This window comes from Macaca nemestrina, chromosome 2 (genome assembly GCF_043159975.1).
Source record: "Macaca nemestrina isolate mMacNem1 chromosome 2, mMacNem.hap1, whole genome shotgun sequence".
NCBI classification, from domain to species: Eukaryota; Metazoa; Chordata; class Mammalia; order Primates; family Cercopithecidae; genus Macaca; species Macaca nemestrina.
In genome coordinates this window covers 184,836,417-184,859,012 of record NC_092126.1, presented here as the reverse complement: position 1 = coordinate 184,859,012, position 22,596 = coordinate 184,836,417, and the positions used below count along the sequence as shown (strand labels likewise).

Sequence of the window (22,596 nt, the reverse complement as noted above, 5' to 3'; positions counted from 1 at the left end):
ACAGAGTCACAGAGTGCTAGTCCCCAAGTCTCCACTAGGTTAGCTAGATACAGAGTACCAATTGGTGTATTCACAAACCCTGAACTAGACACAGAGTAATGATTGGTGCAGGTACAATCCTCCAGCTAGATATAAAAGTTCTCCAAGTCCCCATCTGGTTCAGGAGCCCAGTTGACTTCACCCAGTGGATCCTGCACCTGGGCTGCAGGTGGAGCTGCCCGCCAGTCCCGATCGGCACCTGCACTCCTCAGCCTTTGGGCTGTTGATGGGACTGGGCGCCATGGAGCAGGGGGCGGTGCCTGTCGGGGAGGCTCAGGCCACTGGGAGAGCCCACCGCAGGGGGAGGAGCTCAGACATGGCGGGCTGCAGGTCCCGGGCTCTGCGCCCTGGGGAAGCAGCTAAGGCCGGAGGAGAATTTGAGTGCGGCGCCGGCGGGCCGGCACTGCTGGGGGACCTGGTGCAACCTCCGCAGCTGCTGGCCCGGGTGCTAAGCCTCTCACTGCCCGCCCGCCGGCTGGCCGCTCCGTGTGCGGGGCCCACCAAGCCTGCGCCCGCACCTGCTGGAACTCATGCAGCCCGGGTTCCCACCCGCGCCTCTACCTCCACACCTCTCCCGGCAAGCAGAGGGAGGAGGCTCCGGCCTCGGCCAGCTCAGAGAGGGGCTCCCACGGTGCCGTGGTGGGCTGAAGGGCTCCTCCAGCGCCCCCAGAGTGGACGCCGAGGCTGGAGGCCGAGGAGGCGCTGAGAGTGAGGGCTGCTAGCACATTGTCACCTCTCAATAGCAATGTATGTTATCATAATCAAAGGAACAGAACTGAAAGTCTAGAAATAAACCCTCAAATTTATAGTCAACTGAGTTTCAACAAGGGTGCCAAGACAATTCAATGGGGGGAAGAATAATCTTTTAGACAAATGATGCTGAGACAACTGGATATCCACCAAGCAAACAAATGAATTGGACCCATACCTCACACCACATACAAAATAAAGTGGATCTAAACTCGAGCTGAAACTATAAAACTTTTAGAAAAAAATATATGAGAATATCACAACTCTGGATGAAGCAGTGATTTCTTAGATAAAACACCAAAAGCACAAGAGAACAAATAAAAATAAATGGAAGTTCATCAAGAACAAAAACTTTTGTACTTCACAAGACACCATTAAGAGAGAGAAAGATAGCACACAGAATGGTAGAAAACATTTGCAAATGATATGTCAATGAAAATAGATGTATCTAATATCCAGAATACATAACATCATGTGCCATTAAAAAGACAAAGGAACCAATTTAAAAACAGACAATGGATATGAACAGACATTTCTCCAAAGAAGATATACAAATGGCCAATAGGCACATAAAAATATGCTCAACATCATTAGTCATCAAGGAAATGCAAATTAAAATCACAGTGAGACACCACCATACACCCATTAGATGGCGGAAATAAAAAAGACATAACAAGCACTGGCAAAAATGTGGAGAAACTGGAGTCTTTACGCAGTACTAGTAAAATTGTAAAATGGTGCAGCTGTTTTGGAAAATGGTTTGGCAGTTCCTTAAAATACTAAACCAAGAGTTAGCATATGACCCAGAAATCTCACTATTAGGTATATGCCCAAGAGAATTAAAAACCTACGTCCCCACCAATATTTGTATACAAAAGTTCATCAACTGATGAATAGATGGATAAACAAAATGGGGTGTATATACATACAATGGGATATTATTTGGCCATAAAAAGAAATGAAGTTTGATTCATGCTACAACATGGATACACTTTGAAGATATGCTAAGTGAAAGAAGCTAGTCACAAAAGACCACATACTATATATTTATATGAAATGTCTCGAATAGGCAAATCTACAGCAATAAAAAGTAGACTCGTGGTTTCCTAGGACCGTAAGGGGTTAAGAGGAGAGAAATGGGGAATAACTGCTACTAAGGAATTTCCTTTAGGGTGATAAATATGTTTTAAAATTGACTATGGTGATGACTGTACAACTCTGAATACACTGAAAAATTAATGAATTCTATATACAGATATTTTATTATTTAATTTCAACTTTTATTTTAGACACAGGGGTACAAGTGCAGGTTACATAGGCATACTGCATGGTGCTGAGGTTTGAGGTACAGACCCCACCACTAAGGGCGTGAGCACAGTACCCAACAGGTATTTTTCCTTTTAATTTTATTTTGGGTTCAGGAGTACATGCACAGGATTGTTATATAGGTAAACTTGTGTCATGGGGGTTTGCTGTATCTTTTGTCATCTAGGTACTAAGCCTAGTTAGCATCCCACAGTTATTTTTTCTGTTCCTCTCCCTCCTCCTACCCTCCAGTAGGCCCCAGTGCCAATTGTTCTCCTCTATGTGTCCATGTGTTACATTTAGCTGCCACTTACAAGAACATGTGGTATTTGGTTTTCTCTTCCTGTGAGGTTAATGGCCTCCAGCTCCATCCATGTCCCTGCAAAGGGCATAATCTCATTCTTTTTTATGACTGCATAGTATTCCATAGTGTATATGTACCACATTTTCTTTATCCAGTTTACCATTAATGGACATTTAGGTTGACTCCATGTCTTTCCTATTGTAAATACTGCTGCAATGAACATAATGAGTGCTATATTCCTTTGGGTATATACCCAGTAATGGGATTACTAGGTCAAATGGCAGCTCTACTTTTAGCTCTCTCAGCAATCACCACTCATTTCCACAATGGTTGAATTTACACTCCCACCAACAGCGTATAAGTGTTCCCTTTTCTCCATGACCTCATTAGCATGTTATTGTGTTACTTTTTAATAATAGCAATTCTGATTGGTATGAGATGGTATCTCATTGTGGTTTTGATTTGTATTTCTCTAAAGATCAATGATACTGAGCTTTTTTTCTTATGCTTATTGGCCACATGTGTGTCTTCTTTGGAAAAGTATCTGTTGATGTTCTTTGCCCACTTTTTAATGTTTCTTTTTTCTTGTAAATTTGTTTACGTTCCTTATCGATGTTGGATATCAGACCTTTGCCAGATTCACACTTTGCAAATATCTTCTCCCCATTCTGTAGGTTGTCTGTTTATTCTGTTGATAGTTTCTTTTGCTGTACAGAAGCTCTTAATTAGATCCTATTTGCCAATTTTTGCTTTTGCTGTGATTGCTTTTGGTGTCTTCATCATGAAATCTTTGCCAGTTCCTATGACCAGAATGCTATTGCCTAGATTGTCTTCCAGGGTTTTTATAGTTTTGAGATTTACATTTAAGTGTTTAATCTGTCGTGAGTTGATTTTTGTATATGGTGTAAGGAAGGGGTCCAGCTTCAATCTTTTGCATATGGCTAGCCAGTTATCCCAGCACCATTTATTAAATAGGCAGTCCTTTCTCCATTCTTTGTTTTTGTCAGCTTTGTCAACGATCAGGTGGTCGTAGATATGTGGCCTTATTTCTGTGCCCTCTATTCTGTTCTATTGGTTTATGTACCTGTTTTTGTACCAGTACCATGCTGTTTTGGTTACCGTAGCCCTGAAATACAGCTTGAAGTCAGGTAATGTGATCCCTCCAGCTTTTTTCTTTTTGCTTAAGATTGCCTTGGCTATTTGGGCTCCTTTTTGTTTCCATATGCATTCTAAAGTAGTTTTTTTCTAGTTCTGTGAAGAACGTCATTGGAAGTTTGGTAAGAATTTCACTGAATCTGTAAATCGCTTTGGGCAGGGTGGCCATTTTTATGACAATGATTTCTCCAATTCATGAGCATGGCATGTTTTTCCATTTGTTAGTGTCATCTCCGATTTCTTTGAGCAGTGTTTTGTAATTCTTGTTGTAGAGAGCATGCACCTCCCTGGCTAGCTGCATTCCTAGGTATTTTATTCTTTTTGTGGCAATCGTGAATGGGATTGTGTTCTTGATTTGGCTCTCAGCTTGACTGTTTTTGGTGTATACAAATGTTAATTTTTTTTTTTTTGAGATGGAATCTTTCTCTGTTTCCCAGGCTGCAGTGCAGTGCAGTGGTGTGATCTTGACTCACTGCAACCTCCGCCTCCCAGGGAGCTGGGATTACAGGCCCATGCCACTACGCCCAGCTAATTTTTTTTTTTTTTTTTTTGGTATTTTTAGTAGAGACGGGGTTTCACCATGTTGGCCAGGCTCCTCACGAACTCCTGACCTCAAGTGATCCACCCACCTTGGCCTCCAAAGTGCTGGGATTACAGGCATGAGCCACTGCTCTTGGCCCTTCTCTCTTTATTAATCTAGCTGGCCTATCATTACTTTTTTTCAAAAACACAATTCCCTGATTCGCTGATCTTTTGAATGCTTTTCTGCATCGCACTCTCCTTCAGGTTGAGCTCTGATTTTGGTTGTATGTATTCTGCCAGCTTTAGGGTTGGTTTGCTCTTACTTCTCTAGTTCTTTTAGTTGTGATGTTGGGTTAATTTGAGATCTAACTTTTTGATGTGGGCATTCAGTGCTATAAATTTCCCTCATAACAATGCCTTAGCTGTGTCCCAGAGATTCTGGAATGTTGTATCTTTGTTCTCGTTAGTTTCAAAGAACTTCTTGATTTTTGCCTTAATTTCATTATTTACTCCAAAGTTATTCTGGAGCAGGTTAATTTCCATGTAATTGCATGGTTTTTGAGGGATTTTTTTTAGTTTTGATTTTTATTTTAATTACACTGTGGTCTGAGAGTGTGTCTGGTAGGTTTTGGTTTATTTGCATCTGCTGATTGTTTTATGTCCGATTATGTGGTCATTTTTAGAGTATGTGTCATGTGGCAATCAGAAGAATGTATATTCTAGTGTTTTTGGGTGGAGAGTTCTGTAGAGGTCTATCAGATACATTTGGTCCAATGTTGAGTTTAGGTCCTGAATCTTTGTTAATTTTCTGCTTAGATGATCTGTCTAATACTGTCAGTAGAGTGTTAAAGTCTCTCACTGTTACTGTGTGGGAGCTTAAGTCTCTTTTTAGGTTTCTAAGAACTTGCTTTATGAATCTGGGTGCTCCTGTGTTGACTGCATATATATCGAGAATAGTTAGGTCTTCTTGTTGAATTGAACCCCTTTCCTTATGTAATGCCCTTCTCTTTGTCTTTTTTGAGCTTTGTTGGTTTAAAGTCTGTTTTTTCTGAAATTAGGGTTGCAATGCCTGCATTTTTCTGATTTCCATTTGCTTGTTAGATTTTCCTCCATCCCTTTATTTTGAGCCTATGGATGTCACTGCATGTGAGATGGGTCTCTTGAAGATGGCATATCATTGGGTCTTGCTTTTTTATTCAGCATGCCACTCTATGCCTTTTTAAATGGGGCATTTAGGCTATTTACATTCAAGGTTAGTATTGATATGTGTGCATATGATCCTGTCATTGTGTTGTTAGCTGGTTATCATGCTGGCTTGTTTGTGTGGTTGCTTTATAGTGTCACTGGTATGTGTACTTAAGTGTATTTTCCTAGTGGTGTTTTAATGGTTTTGCTTTTCCATATTTAGTGCTAGCTTCAAGATGTCTTGGAAGGTGGGTCTGGTGGTAATGAACTTGCTCAGCATTTGCTTATCTGAAAAGGATTTTCTTTCTCTTTTGCTGAGGAAGCTTAGTTTGGCTGGTTATGAAATTCTTGAAGATTTTTTTCTTTAAGAATGTCAAATATAGGTCCCCAATCTCTTCCAGTTTGCAGGGTTTCAGCTGAGAGGTCTGCTGCTAGCCTGATGGGGTTCCCTTTGTTGGTTACCTGCCTTTTCTCTCTAGCTGCCTTTAACATTCTTTTATTTTGACGTTGGAAAATCTGATTATGTGTCTTGGGGAGATCTTGTGTAAAATCATGCAGGGGTTCTCTGTATTTCCTGAATTTGACTGTTGGCCTCTCTATTGAGGCTGGGGAAGCTTTCATGGATGATATCCTGAAATATGTTATCCAAGTTATTTGCTTTCTCCCCATCCAATTCAGGGATATCAATGATTTGCAGATTTGGCCTCTTTATATAATCCCTTATTTCTTGGAGGTTTTATTCATTCTTTTTCATTCTTTCTTTTGTCTGACTCTCTTATTTCAGAGAGTCAGTCTTCAAGTTCCAAGATTCTTTCCTCAGCTTGGTCTATTCTGCTGTTAAAACTTACAATTGGGTTGTGAAATTCTTGTGTTTTTCAGCTCTATCAGGTCAGTCAGATTCTTTTATGTACTGGCTATTTTATCTGTCGGCTCCTGTATTGTTTTATTGTTAATTCTTAGTTTCCTTGAATTGGGTTTTGCCATTCTCCTGAATCTCGATGCTCTTCATTTCTATGCATATTCTAAATTCTATTTCTGTCATTTCAGCCAACCCAGCCAACGAGGGTTAAGAACCCTCGTTGGTGAACTAGTGCAACCGTTAGGAGGACATAAGACACTATGGCCATTTGAATTGCTGAAGTTCTTGTGTTAGCTCTTTCTCATCTCTCTGTATGGGTGTTCCTTTAACTGCTGGGCTGTATCTAATCGAACTGGTCAGGTGGGGCACAGTGATTGTGCTGGAGTCCCAGGTCAGGTAGCCCTGTCCAGTGAGGAGAAGTGAGGACCGGGATCTACATAGAGAACTGTCCGACCACTTTTCTGTGAGATGAGTGCTGTGCTGGGGGTTTCAGACCAGCCTTCAGTCCCATGTACTCTCCAGAGCCTGGAAACAGCAAAGGTGAGGGTTGCAAGACAGGAAAGATGGAAACCCCAGCTGAGCTCTTGTCCCAGGTTGCTGCAGAACTGCTACTGGCTCCAAAGCCCCAGTGAGGGGAGGCTGGAAACCCAGGCCTGGAGGACTTGCTCAGTGAGGAGATACGGGAGTGGGGACCCATGTAAGAAAGTCTGACCACTTTTCCATGACTGCTGCAGCAAACTAGGGGCCTGCTCTGGTCCCCAGTCACCAGTTCCTGAGTGGGTGGTTGTCCTGCTTTGTTTTTTTCCATTCTCTGTGAGTAGAGTTATTTTCTTGATGAATCCTAGTGTGTGTACCTGGGTGTTCCAGTTGAAGTGCTACATTTACTTGCCCCTTCTATTTCTTTCCATGAAGGCGGCACACACTAGCTGTTTCCAGTTGTTCACCTTGGCCAGCCCCCCTGAATTGTGTATTTTAAATAGGGGAATTGTATGGTGTGTGAATTATAACTTAATAAGACTGTTATAAAATAAAAAGAAGCTATCATAGAGTAACAACGTCCTTTCATATGTAGCATATCTGCATTGATGGGTGAAATAAAGCCTAGTAAAAGAGCCCGGGCTGGCAGTTTGTTCATTTATTCATTCAGCATATATTTAATAAGCATGTATTACAACCAGTTGTTATTCTAGGCACCAGAGATAAAACAAACAACAATCAGATAAAAATTCCTTCTTATAGGGAATATACCCTCTGGGTGGAGTGGGGGGAGGTAGAAGAAAATAGATAATGTTAATAAGAAAAAAATACTGTGTTACAATGTGTATTGTACTTTAGAAAAATAATGAGAACAAGGAAGTTTTAAAAAGTTAGGGAGTTACAATTTTAAGTACAGTGGTCAGATCAGGCATCATTGTGAAGATGACATTTAAGTAAAATTCTAACATAGGTGAAGGAGTAAGGTGTAACGTATTTGAATCTGAGAATAGGCAGTGGGAATCAAAGGCCCTGTGTGGAAATGTGCTCAGCATGTTTGAGGCCACAGTAGACAAGTAAAAGATGAAGTCAGGTGAGTAATGGGAAGCTGAATGCTAGAGCATCTTGGAGCTAAGGATAGTTGGTAGAGTGAGATGAAACTCAATTTAGTAAGATCACACTGATTACTGAATTCAGAGTAGACTGAAGGGGAGAAAGGGCAAAAACAAAGGTAAGAAATTTATTGCCATAATTGATGTAAAAGTTGGAACCTGAAATAGAGTGGTAGTAGTAGAGCTGTTAAGATGTAGTCAGATTCTGGTATATGTACATACATATTAGAAGAACTGGCAGGTGAATATGAAGTTTGAGAAAAAAAGAGGAGTCAAAGATACACTAAACTTTCTGGACTGAGCAACTTAAAAGATGAACTTTTAACTTACATGTGAAGTGCTTAGATTATAATAAATACTGAGAAAACACTTATCTTGCTGGATCCACTTTAATGTGTCCTATAATACTAGAAAAATCAAATATGTTCAAAGTACAGGGCAGTATATAATTTACATTTCTTTTTCCTCACTCTGTCACCCAGGCTAGAGTGCAGTGGCAAGATCCTAGCTCACTGCAGCCTCAAGTTCCTGGTCTCAAGCAATCCTCCCACCTCAGCCTCCCAAGTAGCTAAAACTACAGGCGTGTGCCACCACACCCAACTAATTATTTAAATTGTTGGTAAAGATGGGGGTCTCACTACGTGGCTGGTCTGGAACTCCCAGCCTCAAGCGATCCTCCCACCTCACCCTCCCAAAGTGTTGAGGAGACATGTGTGAGCCACTGTGCCTGGTACGTGCTACATTTTAAACTGACAGCCTCTGCATAGAATTTTATTCTGGTAATTTTAATCAACCAATACATACAAATGACAGTAACACATTACTGCACAAAGTATCACATATATGGTACACTTCATTTGGGTGTTGTGGATAACAGCGATGGCAGTAGTAAATAGAATGCCCTCAGGGATTCTGCTGAAGCAAACTGGCATTCCCTCTTTTTCTGTGTAGCCCCCAAAAGAGCATCTTCAGTGTTGAATATACGCTAGTCTTCACAGTAGAGTTTAACCCAAAGGAAGTGTAACCATAGTATCTATAAGAAGAGTTTCTATCCTTCCCCATTACCTGCCTTCCCTAATCCTAGAGGGCTGTCCAGGAGGCAGATCTCAGATGGGGCTCTGAAGGCAGGATAATGTGATTGTGAGAAAGAGCAGGAGAGAATACAAAAGTGACGGCAAGCCAATCATCAAGAACAGTCTGAGGAACGTCGGGTTTTCTGAAGACACCAATATCAGATTTTCTAAGACAACCACAAACTTAGCTATATTATCTGCTATAACTGTTACTTACATACATTTTTTAAAAAAAATTAAGTACAATTAAAAACAATTTCAACACATAATAACTGCAAAGGGTAGAGAACTTTTTAACTGTTGCATGAAATATTTAAACCTGAAATCTTATGTTGCCCCATATATAATACCATGAAAATATATTTTAACAAATGAATCAAAAAATATCAGCACATTGGTTACTATCATAGAAATATTTTTGATTGACAGTGTTGGCTATTTCTGAGATTGTAGGGTTGCAAAATATATTTATTTAGATTTTCCTTCAATTAATACTGTTTTGTGTTCTTGACTGAATTGGAAAAAGACCCTCAGTAGTGTCAGTAGCCATCACTTACCACAATATAGTTGGTATGTAACCAACTATATTTGCTGTAAACATGTTCGCACAGTTGAACTCAAGTGCCTATATTTATTCTAACTCAAGTAAGTGGCCAGGCACGGTGGCTCATGTCTGTAATCCCAGCACTTTGGGAGGCCGAGGCAGGCGGATCACGAGGTCAGGAGATCGAAACCATCCTGGCTAACATGTTGAAACCCTGTCTCTACCAAAAAAAAAAAAAAAAAAAAATACAAAAAATTAGCCAGGTGTGGTGGCGCGTGCCTGTAGTCCCAGCTACTTGGGAGGCTGGGGCAGGAGAATCGCTTGAACCCAGGAGGCGGAGGTTGCAGTGAGCTGAGATAGCACCAATGCACTCCAGCCCAGGTGACAGAGCAAGACTGTCTCAAAAAAGAAAGCTTAGAAGTACTATTCCTAAGTTACTGTATTATTTACTAGAAATAAGAAAATACAGGCAGAAACAAGAAAATGTACACCTATACATTCTTCTCTCTTATGTGATCTAAAATTCTTGAAATAATCAATTTCCCAGAGCCTTAAACAATATGTAGTCTTGCTTTCATAGTTCTCATCTTGTCAACAGCCTTGCATCGTAGATATATGAACAGCTACTCTGTTCGGGTGCTAAACGATATAGGATAAGCCTGGTCTTTGGCTAAATTCTCCTGACAATATTATTGTGTGGTCCTAAGACTAATTCCTTGCTTCTATTGCAAGGAATGCAATAGAACTACTGCACTGGTTTTTAGCATCTGCAATTCTGTTAAGAGGAATTCACATATATAGTATAGTACAACATAATTGACAGTGATTCAGAGCCAATTAACATTTACTAAGTAACAGACACTATACTAGGTATTTTACCTCTTCTCTCCTTTTATGTACTGAGAGTGGAGACTAAACCTCATGTTTCTTTTAGGAATATAACAGTGTCATCTATGAAAGCAGAGTCCACAGTAGAAGCCTGGAAAAAATTTTCTCAGACGAAAATAATTAATGCTTTCTTATGGATAATATAAAGCATAGCTCAGTTGCCTAAGCAATAAACTATGTAGTCAAACAGGCTATAAGCTACATATGGTTAACTGGATCAAATCAAACTCCTTATCTAAATCTCCATACACTAAAAAATGAATACAAAACATTAAAATGTAGCATAATTATTTTGTGACCTACATAGTATCTAGGAAGCTAATAAATACATTTGTATTTACCAACAGTGAAGGATAGAGCCACTGTATAGCACAAGACAGCACAAACATATATGTAGTCTGTTCTCAGCACTCCCAATATGCCAAAAAAAATTAAACATATAGAAAACATTAAAATCATTAAGATGCTCTTCAGGTTTACCTATCAGCTTGGAATAAACTCTATCCTGTAATATGAATTGCCTCTTTGGGTTAACACCATCTTAACAGATGGTTAAATTTTCTTTCTCTGCAAAATTGGTAGCACTTTGTTCATCAGCACCTTTGTTCTACAAATTCACACCAAACTACAAATATTCTTCTGCATGTTAATTATATTATACACACAAACATTATACATACTCATTTGTGTGGAAACAAAAGCATTATCTAAAGATAGGAATGTAAACTGAAACTTCATTAATAAAGTCTTACTAAGTTTAACAGTATCAGAGTTTTAAAATGTTTGCCACATACAGGAACCGAAATTTGGAAACCAATATAAAAATAACAAATAGGAACCTAGCCAACTGTAGTACTGGAAACAAAACAGATTCTATAAAATTACTGTACAGTTAAGAAGGCAAACAATCTAAGGAATTCACACTCTATTTTCAAAGCCAAAAACATTCCATGCAGGAAAAAAATAACCAGTTACAGAAATTTGGACTCTGCTAGAAAGGAATTATCTAGTCAGCCCTATGTTTCATTTGCAAACTGATATAATCTGATGTAAGAATGAAAAAATGGCAAATATTTGCAAAAATGATGTGGTTAAAAAATGCAGCAAATATTTTTTATACTATTGGTGTTAATTTTAAAAATAATCCATCATATAGCAACGATAATCTTGTTAAATGGGAATATTTTCCAGGCTCCGTGGTTCACAAGTCTTAAGTGCACTGTCATCAGATTCTAAGGGGTGGCAGACAATGAATGAACATGTGTTTATGAGTTCCAATTAGGAAGTATGTTAATATCAACATTATTTCACATGAAATTTTAAACCATTTACTATGTCTCCCCTCCAAAATAAAGGCAAACTTTAGACTGACCACTACAAAATTCTGAGTTGGTGAAATCTAAAGTAGTCCGATTTAGTATTATGTTTTAAGTGACAATTTCACGTTCTCCAAAAAGAATACCAGGATCACCCCTTTCCAATCATGCATGTAAACACACACACACACACACACACACACACACACACACACACCCCAATTATGGTACATATGAACAAATGCTGTCTTGAAGGACTTGAAGCTTTCAATGCAAATGTATATATTTCTTCTGAATTCACTGTTTTATAACTACAACTTAAAAAAATCATCACCCAGAACCATTCTAGAAATGTCCAGTTCCTCCTAGAAACTGGTCATTGTTGAACAGATTCAAAAATAGAAATTTAGATCATCTATAAAATTCATTTTATTTTTTCAATTCCAGTGACAACTGCTGTTTTTAAATCTACTTTTCAGAATAAAATGTCAGGAGCATTTATCATTATTATTATTTTGGGGCAGAGTTTCATTCTTGCTGCCCAGGTTGGAGTGCAGTAATGCAATCTGGGCTCACTGCAACCTCCGCCTCCCAGGTACAACCGATTCTCCTGCCTCAGCCTCCTGAGTAGCTGGGATTACAGGAACCCACCACCATGCTCGGCTAATTTTTTATATTTTTAGTAAAGACAGGTTTTCATCATGTTGGCCAGGCTGGTCTCAAACTACTGACCTCAGGTGATCCACCTGCCTCGGCCTCCCAAAGTGCTGGGATAAAAGCATGAGTCACCACACCTGGCCACATTTATTATTATACTAAATTAACAGATCCAAGTTACCTGAGTCTGGACCTTAATGTGGTAGGTTCTGCCTCACTCAGTAACACCAGCAGTAACTCAGGAGTTTTTATAGAACTTCTAAACAGGGATTGCCAATATAAATGTCCAAGATACCACAAAGGTCCACATACATCTTCAAATTTTCAGAAAGTCTGGCCGCAGTAGATGAAAACTGATTAACAGTACTTATGATAGTTCACTGGAGAATAGATTATTAGAGAGAATACCTATTATGAGGACATAGATGTGGCTGTTTGTATAAGCAAGTATTTAGTGGCTGCTTCTGTGGAACGGTTGAAATTGGTTGAGATTATGCTACTTTAGAGTAGAAATATTAGTCCTCTCACAGTTGTTGGAAGTCTTGATTCATATTTCCACATATCAAATTGCTTGAGGAAATGGGAACTTTTCCTTTCACTATATCTTTCAAAAATGAGGTTTATAGGTGAAAATGGAAAGAGATAACTGGTAATGAAAACAGCTGAAAACTACCGCTCAAAGATCATTAAAAATAGCAGAGAGGGAGAAAAAAAGCTTTATTAAAAATTTAATGAAAACTAGAAACGAAACTGGAAGAGGACTCCAGATAGAGAGCCCAAGATACAACCCGGGCATTACTGTAGTTCAGAGCTTCATCCAAGAGGCTTCCTAATGCTCAAAGACTCTTCCTAGAGCTTAAATTCCACCAGGATAAACTCTAATTCATTGAAGTGTTCCCTGTAGAAGATATGTCTGACTTCTACAGTCTTTACAAACTGGCATAATTCTAGTTACATTTATAACGAGACCTCTTAATTCAATCATCTCTGCTTTGGCTTCTGAGACAGCCTCTTAATGGGCCTCTCTACATTTATTCTTACTTTTATTTGACCCACTCTTCACAGAGCAGGGAAGATTGCATAAACAAAAACATAAATCCAGTCATACCACTTCTCTGTTCTTTTTTTTTTTTTTTTTTTTGAGACTGAGTCTGGCTCTGTCGCCCAGGAGCTCCGCCTCCCGGGTTTACGCCATTCTCCTGCCTCAGCCTCCTGAGTAGCTGGGACCACAGGCGCCCGCCACCTCGCCCGGCTAGTTTTTTGTATTTTTTAGTAGAGACGGGTTTTCACCGTGTTAGCCAGGATGGTCTCGATCTCCTGACCTTGTGATCCGCCCGTCTCGGCCTCCCAAAGTGCTGGGATTACAGGCTTGAGCCACCGCGCCCGGCCACTTCTCTGTTCTTAACAGCTTCCATTTACTCTTAGGAAAAAACTCCAACTCTTACCTTTTCTATAAGGTTCAGAATAATGAAACCTACTCACCCCCCAACCCAATCTACTCTAGCTACTCTGGCTTTCTTTTCCCATTCTCCCAAAACTCTTCTCCACCATCAGGTTTTTGCACCTGCTGTTCCTTCTGTAGAATGTTTTCCCTTCCTTGTCTGCCTGGAAACTCCAATCCTTCACTTCTCAGCTTAAAAGTGACTTCCTCAGGAAAACTCTGCCTTTTTATCAATCTTCCACTCCTCACACACCTCTGGCCCCTATCATTTGCTGATTCTTTCACTATACTTTATTTTATAATTGCAATTAAGTATTCGTTTAATGTCTTTTTCCAACCCTACACTGCAAGTCCCATGAAGGTATGATTGTGTCTTATCTACTGCTGCTTCCTTGGTGCCAAATATAGGGCAGGAAATAAGCAATCAAAAGGAATAGATTTTTACAATGGGCTCTTGCACAAGGTAATGAGAATTAGTCTATCTCACGCAAAATCATGACTCTATCAACAATACATACTATAACACAAGTCATCTTGAGAGCCTAACAAATGAAGTAGCTGATGAAGCAAGATTTTTCACAATCTTTTCATTCCCAAATACTCTAAATCTTCAACTAGACTTCTAGGCTAGAGACATGTAGTTAGGTTCCTTGAAAACATTTATGGAATTCATTGTGGCAGTTAAGTTTCCTGGATAAAAATACACTGAGGACCTCAACCAAAGCCAAGCAACCTTCAAATGAATGAGTCATTATAAGAAATTGTGATAAAAAAGCCACCCAAGAAGAAGTAATAAGAAATTCAACCAGTGTTCTCCTGAATATAGTTCAGCCAATTCATTCTAGTTCAGATAAAACACACGCTTGATGGATGGGATAAAGACATGCAAAAAATAGTAAGATTTCAGGAGAGAGCTGTTAAATGAGGATTTCCCAAGATGATTATGACTTTGAAAGTTTTAGTATAAAGAAATTCCTGATTAAGGTGGTTGTTTCAAAAATCTTTGGAAGCTAAGATTCATCCAAAATAGAATATAGCCACTTGAAATTTGGCAGAGGTTTGTAAGCTACGCAACATTCTGATTCTTTTATCTGAGGTCATAGCCAATTCTTAAGTAAACTTAATGCAGGATATTAAGGTTTCTGTGGGTCAAAAAGCCTCATAATTTAAATATCTAACGTGAGAAACTTTTTTTTTTTTTTAAAAAGAGGATACTTATTTTCCAGAAACTTTCAACTTGATAAGTAACAGAGAAAAGCAAAAATACGAATCAAAATAAATAATTTAACCTGATATTAAGGTTAAGAAACTTAATGAAAATGACAAGCAAATTAACTTTATTATCTATCCTCTCACCTATCAACCCCAAGACTTTAAGTAAAACTTAAAGGACGGTAATCCATTATCATCTCACTTGTGTTCTCTACATTACTCTTTCAGTGGTAGGGGTGGGGAACATGTGTATGCATGTGTACAGTGGTAGAAGGGGGGAAACTAACATTCTATGTGTCTGCTATGTCATGAGCCTACAAATGGTACACGTTTTTATTAGATTCAGTCCTCACAACTCACAGCAGTGAAATGACTGGCCAGAGGTTAGCCAGCTAGCACGTGGTAGAGGCAAGCTTTGATTCCAGGAACAGACACCTAGAGTCCTTTCCACAACATCACACTGTATATGTTTTCCTGGTTCTGTCAAAAATATTAATTGTTCATTTGGCACAATGTTTCTAGTTCTTTTCTACTATTTCATCCAAATGAATTTTCCTTCTCATTTTCCATGACAGATTTTGTTAGCCTTCACACCTTGCCCTATTGCTTATAAACTAAAGAAAGGCAGGTTCCTCCATACAAAACAGCTCTCTCCTCTATCACTTTCTAAATGAAACTTTCAATAAGACATATTGTGTTTATCTAAAACCCACCATAGCTGAGTAGGAATCACTTGCTTTCCCCTATAATTCCCAGTGCCCAGCACTCTCACAATTAGGAGGTTCTTGATAATGTCCTCATTTCATACAATATGAAGTAAAAGCCAATTTAAACTTTTAAATGGTAACTTAATTCAATGCTGACTATCAAAATATCAACTTTTAAAAATTTAAATGATTGTTTTGATATATTCTTATACTAGCAACACTTCTTAAACTTTCTCATCATGGTACCCCTACATAGCAGGGGGAAATGAACATATCCCACAGCAGCTAAAACATATGAGAGATTTCATGCAGGTCTTGCATTTTATCTTAGAGATTCAGGTAAATTTTGGATTCTATTCTATTTAATAATCTTTTGTTTTTAAACTTTTAAGTTTGGGGTACATGTGCGGGTTTGTTACACAAGTAAGCTTGGGTCATGGGGGCTTGTTTTACAGATTATTTTATCATCCAGGTATTAAGCCTGGTATCCATTATTTATTTTTCCTGATCCTCTCCCACCTCCCACCCTCCAAAAATCCCCAGTGTGTGTTGTTCCCCTCATGTGTTTTCATAATTTAGCTCCCACTTATAAGTCAGAACATGCACCTGCAGTATTTGGTTTTCTGTTCCTGCATTAATTAGTCTGCTAAAGACAAGGGCTTCCAGCTCCATCCATGTCCCTGTAAAGAACATCTCGTTCTTTTTCATAGCTGAATAGTATTCCATGATGTGTATGTACAAAACTTTCTTTATCCAGTCTATCACTGATGGGCATTTAAGGTGATTCTAAGTCTCTGCTATTAAATAGTGGTGCAATGAACATACACGTGCATGTGTCTTTATGACAGAATAATTGATATTCCTTTGGGTATATATCCAGTCATGGGATTGCTGGGTTGAATGGTACTTCTGTCTTTAGGTCTTTGAGGAATTACCACATTGTCTTCCACAATGGCTGAACTGACTGACACTCCCACGAACACTGTATACTGTTCCTTTTTCCCCACAACCTCACCAGCACCTGAATAACCTTGTTTTTCATTTTCCCCCTTTACACCACATTTTCCTCCTAAACATTAGCAATTTAGAAATACACCATGTTTATTTCATGCTGTCTGAGCACTCCTCAGGTACCCCTGGGGATGTGAGATCTTATTCTTTGAAAATAATGGTAGTATGGTCTTTAACACAGCACTATGAAGCAGTAAACTGTGAATAATAACGTTTTAAATTGATATAAAACATTTCAATAATTTATAAATTTTAAAAATGTTATTATAGGCTGGGTGCAGTAGCTCACACCTGTAATTCCAGCACTTTGGGAGGCCGAGCCAAGCGGATCACCTGAGGTCAGGAGTTCGAGACCAGCCTGGCCAACATGGAGAAACCCCACCTCTACTAAAAATACAAAATTAGCCAGGCATGGTGGCGCATGCCTATAATCCCAGCTACTCGGGAGGCTGGGACAGGAGAATCACTTGAACCCGGGAGGCGGAAGTTGCGCTGAGCTGAGATCGCACCACTGCACTCCAGCCTGGACGATAAGAGAGAAACTCTGTCTCAAAAAAAAAAAAAAAAAAGTTATACAGTTTGTGTTCCAACCTTATAAAAATAAAAAAAATCAGTATTTCAGCAGTATTTCCTCTACTAAGGAAAGGAAAGTAACATTCATGTACTTTTATTTTTGGAACTTTGAAACTGATCTCACCTTATTTGTCAAATTTATATATATGCTATTAACTGTTCAGTCTTTCTGCTCTATTCCAATTTCAGAAAACAGCTACTGAAAAAAAGCATTTTATTTTTGTTATTAGAAATTACAAACTGTAGGAGCCACTGCATAAGGTGAAAATTACCTTGTTTATCTATAACAGAGTATGAGGCCAAAAATCCGCGTCCAGAAACATGGATTCCACTCATGAACAGCAATGTGATTTCATTGCCTTTTGATTCAATTGAATGGTTCATTTGCAACCCCAGACCACAGTATTTGCCTAGGAATGAAAGAAAAGCAGATTATTTGCTGTGACTCTCTTTAAGTCAATAATATTTGCAATGTAGATAACAGAATCAGAATAATATACCAAGCTGGCTATTAAATTAGTATAAAACAAGGACTAAAATGTTTAATGATTATAAATCATATTACTCTGGAGGAAAAAAATGACAAGTAATGTCTATTAAAATGATTCAAAAGGAAAAGCAGTACATGCATCAGTGAACTTATAGAGATTAATTTCCTGTGAAAGACATATATACTCTTTAAAAACAATAATAAGGGACTAAAAAAAATTAACAAAATATTTCATCCAGGCAGGTGGTTCACAAATGAACTGATGGTTAATTAGCAGTATTCTTAACATGCTTCCCTCAAACCCCCTTAGATTCTGACCTCAGGTCACACCTCAAGCCTTTTTGTGGACCTACTCAATTTTACTTCTGAGGGTTGTTGGATTTCTAGTTAATCTCTTTAGGTGATCACATTTCATCCCATGGCTTTAACTATGATCTGACAACGCACAAGCTTAACCGTCCATCCACAGCTTTTTCCTTAAATGTCAGATGCATATATATAACTGTGTGCCTAACTTCCATCCTTTAATGTCTATCACAAGGGTGTCCAATCTTTTGGCTTCCCTGGGCCACACTGGAAAAAGAATTGTCTTGGACCACAAATAAAATACATTAATACTAACGACAGCTGCTGGGCACAATCAATCAATCAATCAACCAATAAACAAACACAAAAAATAAATCACAAAAAAATCTCATAATGTTTTAAGAAAGTTTACGAATTTCTGTTGGGCCGCATTCAAAGCTGTCCTGGGCCACATGTGGCCTGCAGGCCACAGGTTGGACAGACTATAAAAAATAACATATCCTCAGTACAGATCTAAGATACTAAGATAAAAAGGAAGAAGAAGGAGAGACATTAAAGCAAGACATACACTAATAAATAATAAAAACTGATTTTCTTATGTGCTTGGTAACTTGTGTAAGAAATTCTGAATAAGGACTTTCAAAAATGTTTTAAACTATGGCAACATCACTTGAATAAGAGTCATGTGGACTTCCAAGAATCATTTTCAAGGATGATACTTGATCTTATGAGTAGAGAATTCTAAGGAATTGACAAAGAAAACAAAACAAAACCTCACTAGAACTAGTAAAGAAACTTAGCTAAGTCACAGGATCCATATACAAATATCAACTGCATTTCCATATATGCTAGTGCAATCTGAAATGAAATTTTTAAAACTCCATCCATAATAGCATCACAAAAGTCAAAAAACTTAGGAATAAAATTGCTGTAAAAAGTTCAAAATCAGCATACCTCAAAACAATAAGAGCTATATATGACAAACCCACAGCCAATATCATACTGAATGGGCAAAAACTGGACGCATTCCCTTTGAAAACTGGCACAAGACAAGGATGCCCTCTCTCACCACTCCTATTAACATGGTATTGGAAGTTCTGGCCATGGCAATCAGTCAAGAGAAAGAAATAAAGGGTATTCAAACAAGAAGAGAGGAAGTAAAATTGTCTCTGTTTGCAGACGACATGATTGTATATTTAGAAAATCCCACTATCTCAGCCCAAAATCTCCTTAAGCTGATAGACAACTTCAGCAAAGTCTCAGGATACAAAATCAATGTGAAAAAACCACAAGCATTCCTATACACCAATAACAGACAGAGAGCCAAATCATGAGTGAACTCCCATTCACAATTGCTGCAAAGAGAATAAAATACCTAGGAATACAACTTAAAGGGACACGAAGGACCTCTTCAAGGACAAACCACTGCTCAAGGAAATAAGAGAGGATATAAACAAATGGAAAAACATTCCATGCTCATGGATAGAAAGAATCAATATTGTGAAAATGGCCATAATGCCCAAATATATAGATTCAATGCTATCCACATCAAGCTACCATTGACTTTCTTCACAGAATTAGAAAAAACTACTTTAAATTTTGTATGGAACCAAAAAAGAGTCCACATAGCCAAGACAATCCTAAGCAAAAAGAACAAAGCTGGAGGCATGACGCTACCTGACTTCAAATTATACCACAAGGCTACAGTAATCAAAACAGCATGGTACTGGTACCAAAACGGGTATGTGGACCACTGGAACAGAACAGAGGCCTCAGAAATAACACCACATATCTACAACCATTTGATCTTTGACAAACCTGACAAAAGCAATGGGGAAAGGGTTCCCTATTTAATAAATGCTGTTGGGAAAACTGGCTAGCTGGCCATATGCAGAAAACTGAAACTGGGCCCGTTCCTTACACCTTATAAAAAATTAACTCAAGATGAATCAAAGACTTAATGTATAACACCTAACACCATAAAAACCCTAGAAGAAAACATAGGCAATACCATTCAGAACATAGGCATGGGCAAAGACTTCATGACGAAACACCAAAAGCAATGGCAACAAAAGCCAAAACTGACAAATGGAATCTAATTCAACAAAAAGGCTGCACCAATTTATTCCCCTCTCCCCAGCAATATTGGAGATAAAGAAACTGGTAACTTGTTGTTTTCTTGATTAACTTTTCCAACCTGTGTTTACTTGTAAAATTTCCTGTAGTATGTGATCTTTTAATGCTTCTAGGATATTCCTTTCCTACTTCCTTCTCTCCTTCTCTCTTTCTTTCTCTCTCTCTCTTTCAAACGGAGTCTCGCTCTGTCACCCAGGCTGGAGTACAGTGGCGTGATCTTGGCTCATTGCAACCTCTGCCTCCCGGGTTCAAGTAATTCTCCTGTTTCAGCCTCCCAAGTAGCTGGGATTACAGATGCACACCACCACACCTGGCTAATTTTTGTATTTTTATTAGAGACATGGTCTCACCATATTGGCCAGGCTGGTCTTGAACTTCTGACCTGTGGTGATCCACCTACCTCAGCCTCTCAAAGTGATGGGATTACAGGCGTGAGTCACTGCACCCGGCCTTCTAGGGTATTTCTTACCAGGATTCCCTGTCAGTTTTATTTTTAACTTCTTTTATGTTACATATATGGCAAAAGGAAGATTTTTCTGGGTAAGCCTGAACTAATCAGGTAGGCCCATTAAAAGCACATTGTTATCTCAGGTTGCAGAATTGGAAATAAGAGAGACACATGCCAGGTGTCCTGGAAGAAAGCAAACATCTATGTAGCAACTTGCCTATCAGGGTCATTGCAAGTGGCCTCTAGAAACTTAGAGCAGTCCCTGGCCAACAGTAACCAGGAAAATGGGGACCTCAGTTTTACAACTGCAATGAACTGAATTCTACCAACAACTAGTACACTTGGAAGAGAACTGTGAGCCCCAGGTGAGAAACATATTCCCAGCTAACACCTTAACTTCAGCCTGGTAGGAACCTGAGCAGAGAATTCAGTCATGCCATGCAATGCCCAGACTTCAGATCCATGGAAACTGGGATGATAAAACTGTGCTCATTTAAGCTGCTAAGCTTGTGATAATTTGTTATGAAGCAAAATAAAACGGAACACAACCAGGAATTTAGTGTACAGTCCAAGAATATCATGCTTTTGGATAATTGAATCTGATAGAGGTATGGAGGAGAAGTTAGAATTGATGGCTCAGGACCCGAATCAGCCCACAGGCCTCTTGGTCTGTACAGTTCTGGGCTATACTCTCCTTCAAAAATGTTTAAATTAGGTGTTAAAGTTTTCAAAATCTGGAAACCTTACATACATTCTGAATTTCCAACTTCTCTTGAAAAATCACAAGGAAAAAAGGAAATCTAGGCCAGTTTTCTAAGTGATTGTCCTTAAGTAGCAGCTATCCCCTTTGAAAAAGAAAGTCACACTCCAGTTTGCCACAGCCCTACCACTCCACAATGCCCCCCAGTCCTGAAGCTCAGCTATCATTTATCATCATAGCTATGCTGTTATTCTTCATATGCCTAGGCCATTTCACTTCTTTATTTCATCTGTCTAGACCCTGTTGGCAGTGAGTTTGTAGCCACTTGTATAGAGTGTAGAGAGCTCATGGTCACCATGCCTCTTCTGATGTCCACATTAACCACAGTAGATGAACAGCAATAAATTAAGCTCTAGAAGATGTTAAATGGAAACATTCTGTATTCAAAAGACAGGTGAGATAGTGCATCTGACTCTGATAAACCAGAAGTATAGTTAATACTGTTACTATAAAATCTTCTGCAGAAATCTTATTTATGTTCTCAATTAAATGGAAGCTCATTCAACTTGCTGAGGTATGCCATGGAACAATGCTTTCCTTAGGAATCTGCAACTCAGAAGGATGGACCAGAGGGCAGAGAGTTACTTGCTAGAACAAAAGCACATCAGCTCTGTCCACTTTCAGTAGGGGGAAATGAAGCTTGCTTAAAGAGCATAGATTCTAATTTACAAACTTCTTTACAAACAGGTTTTTTTTTTTTTTTTTTTACTAGTATAGGAGCATCTCCGGTCTCAAAAAACAAAATTTGGAATTCTCAAAGGAACTCATTTATTGAAACCCTGAATATCCAGGCACTAAGCCAGGTAGACTGGGGATTCGGTGATGGAATGAGAGGCAGTAATGCTCTCAGAAAGCTTAGTGTAGTGGGACAAATCAAATGTACAGTTGAATCCTCTAAGGTACAGAAGAGGCCATTATAGTGCCTGGACAATGTTTACCATAGATGCTATCATTAAATAACTCCCGTCAGTAAAGTTTCTTTAAAAAGTCTGGCTTTGAGGACCATTGTCTTATGCTTGGTGGGCCAGAGTGAGGTGGAGATGTACAAATTAACTCCCTGACTTGGAGTTGTTGAGTGTCCTCTTTTTGAATGTCTAAAATGTCTTCCCATAATCATTTCTCTTATACTGTGAATAAGCTGTTCTTTTTGGCTGGATTTAGCCTTAGTTTTAGCTGCTTCAGCAAAGACTTGCCTGCAGAAGATAATGATAGGAAGGTATAGCTCTAATTTCTTTTTAAACAATTAGACTATTGGGCATATATTTAAAATGGGACATAACAGATATTTACTAGGTTTAAAAGGGATTTAGCAATATTACTAAAAATGAA

At 38.8% G+C, this 22,596-nt stretch overlaps 1 protein-coding gene across 2 annotated transcripts in view; it reads right to left on the bottom strand.

The window, feature by feature from the left end:
* The window catches only part of LOC105477462 (discoidin, CUB and LCCL domain containing 2), a 94,486-nt gene that overhangs the window by 32,118 nt on the left and 39,772 nt on the right, over positions 1–22,596 (bottom strand). For both annotated transcript variants that reach the window (XM_011733968.3, XM_011733969.3), the window contains exon 3: positions 17,400–17,537. In XM_011733968.3, the coding sequence (XP_011732270.2) occupies positions 17,400–17,537 (138 nt within the window). The remainder of the gene's footprint in view (positions 1–17,399; positions 17,538–22,596) is intronic.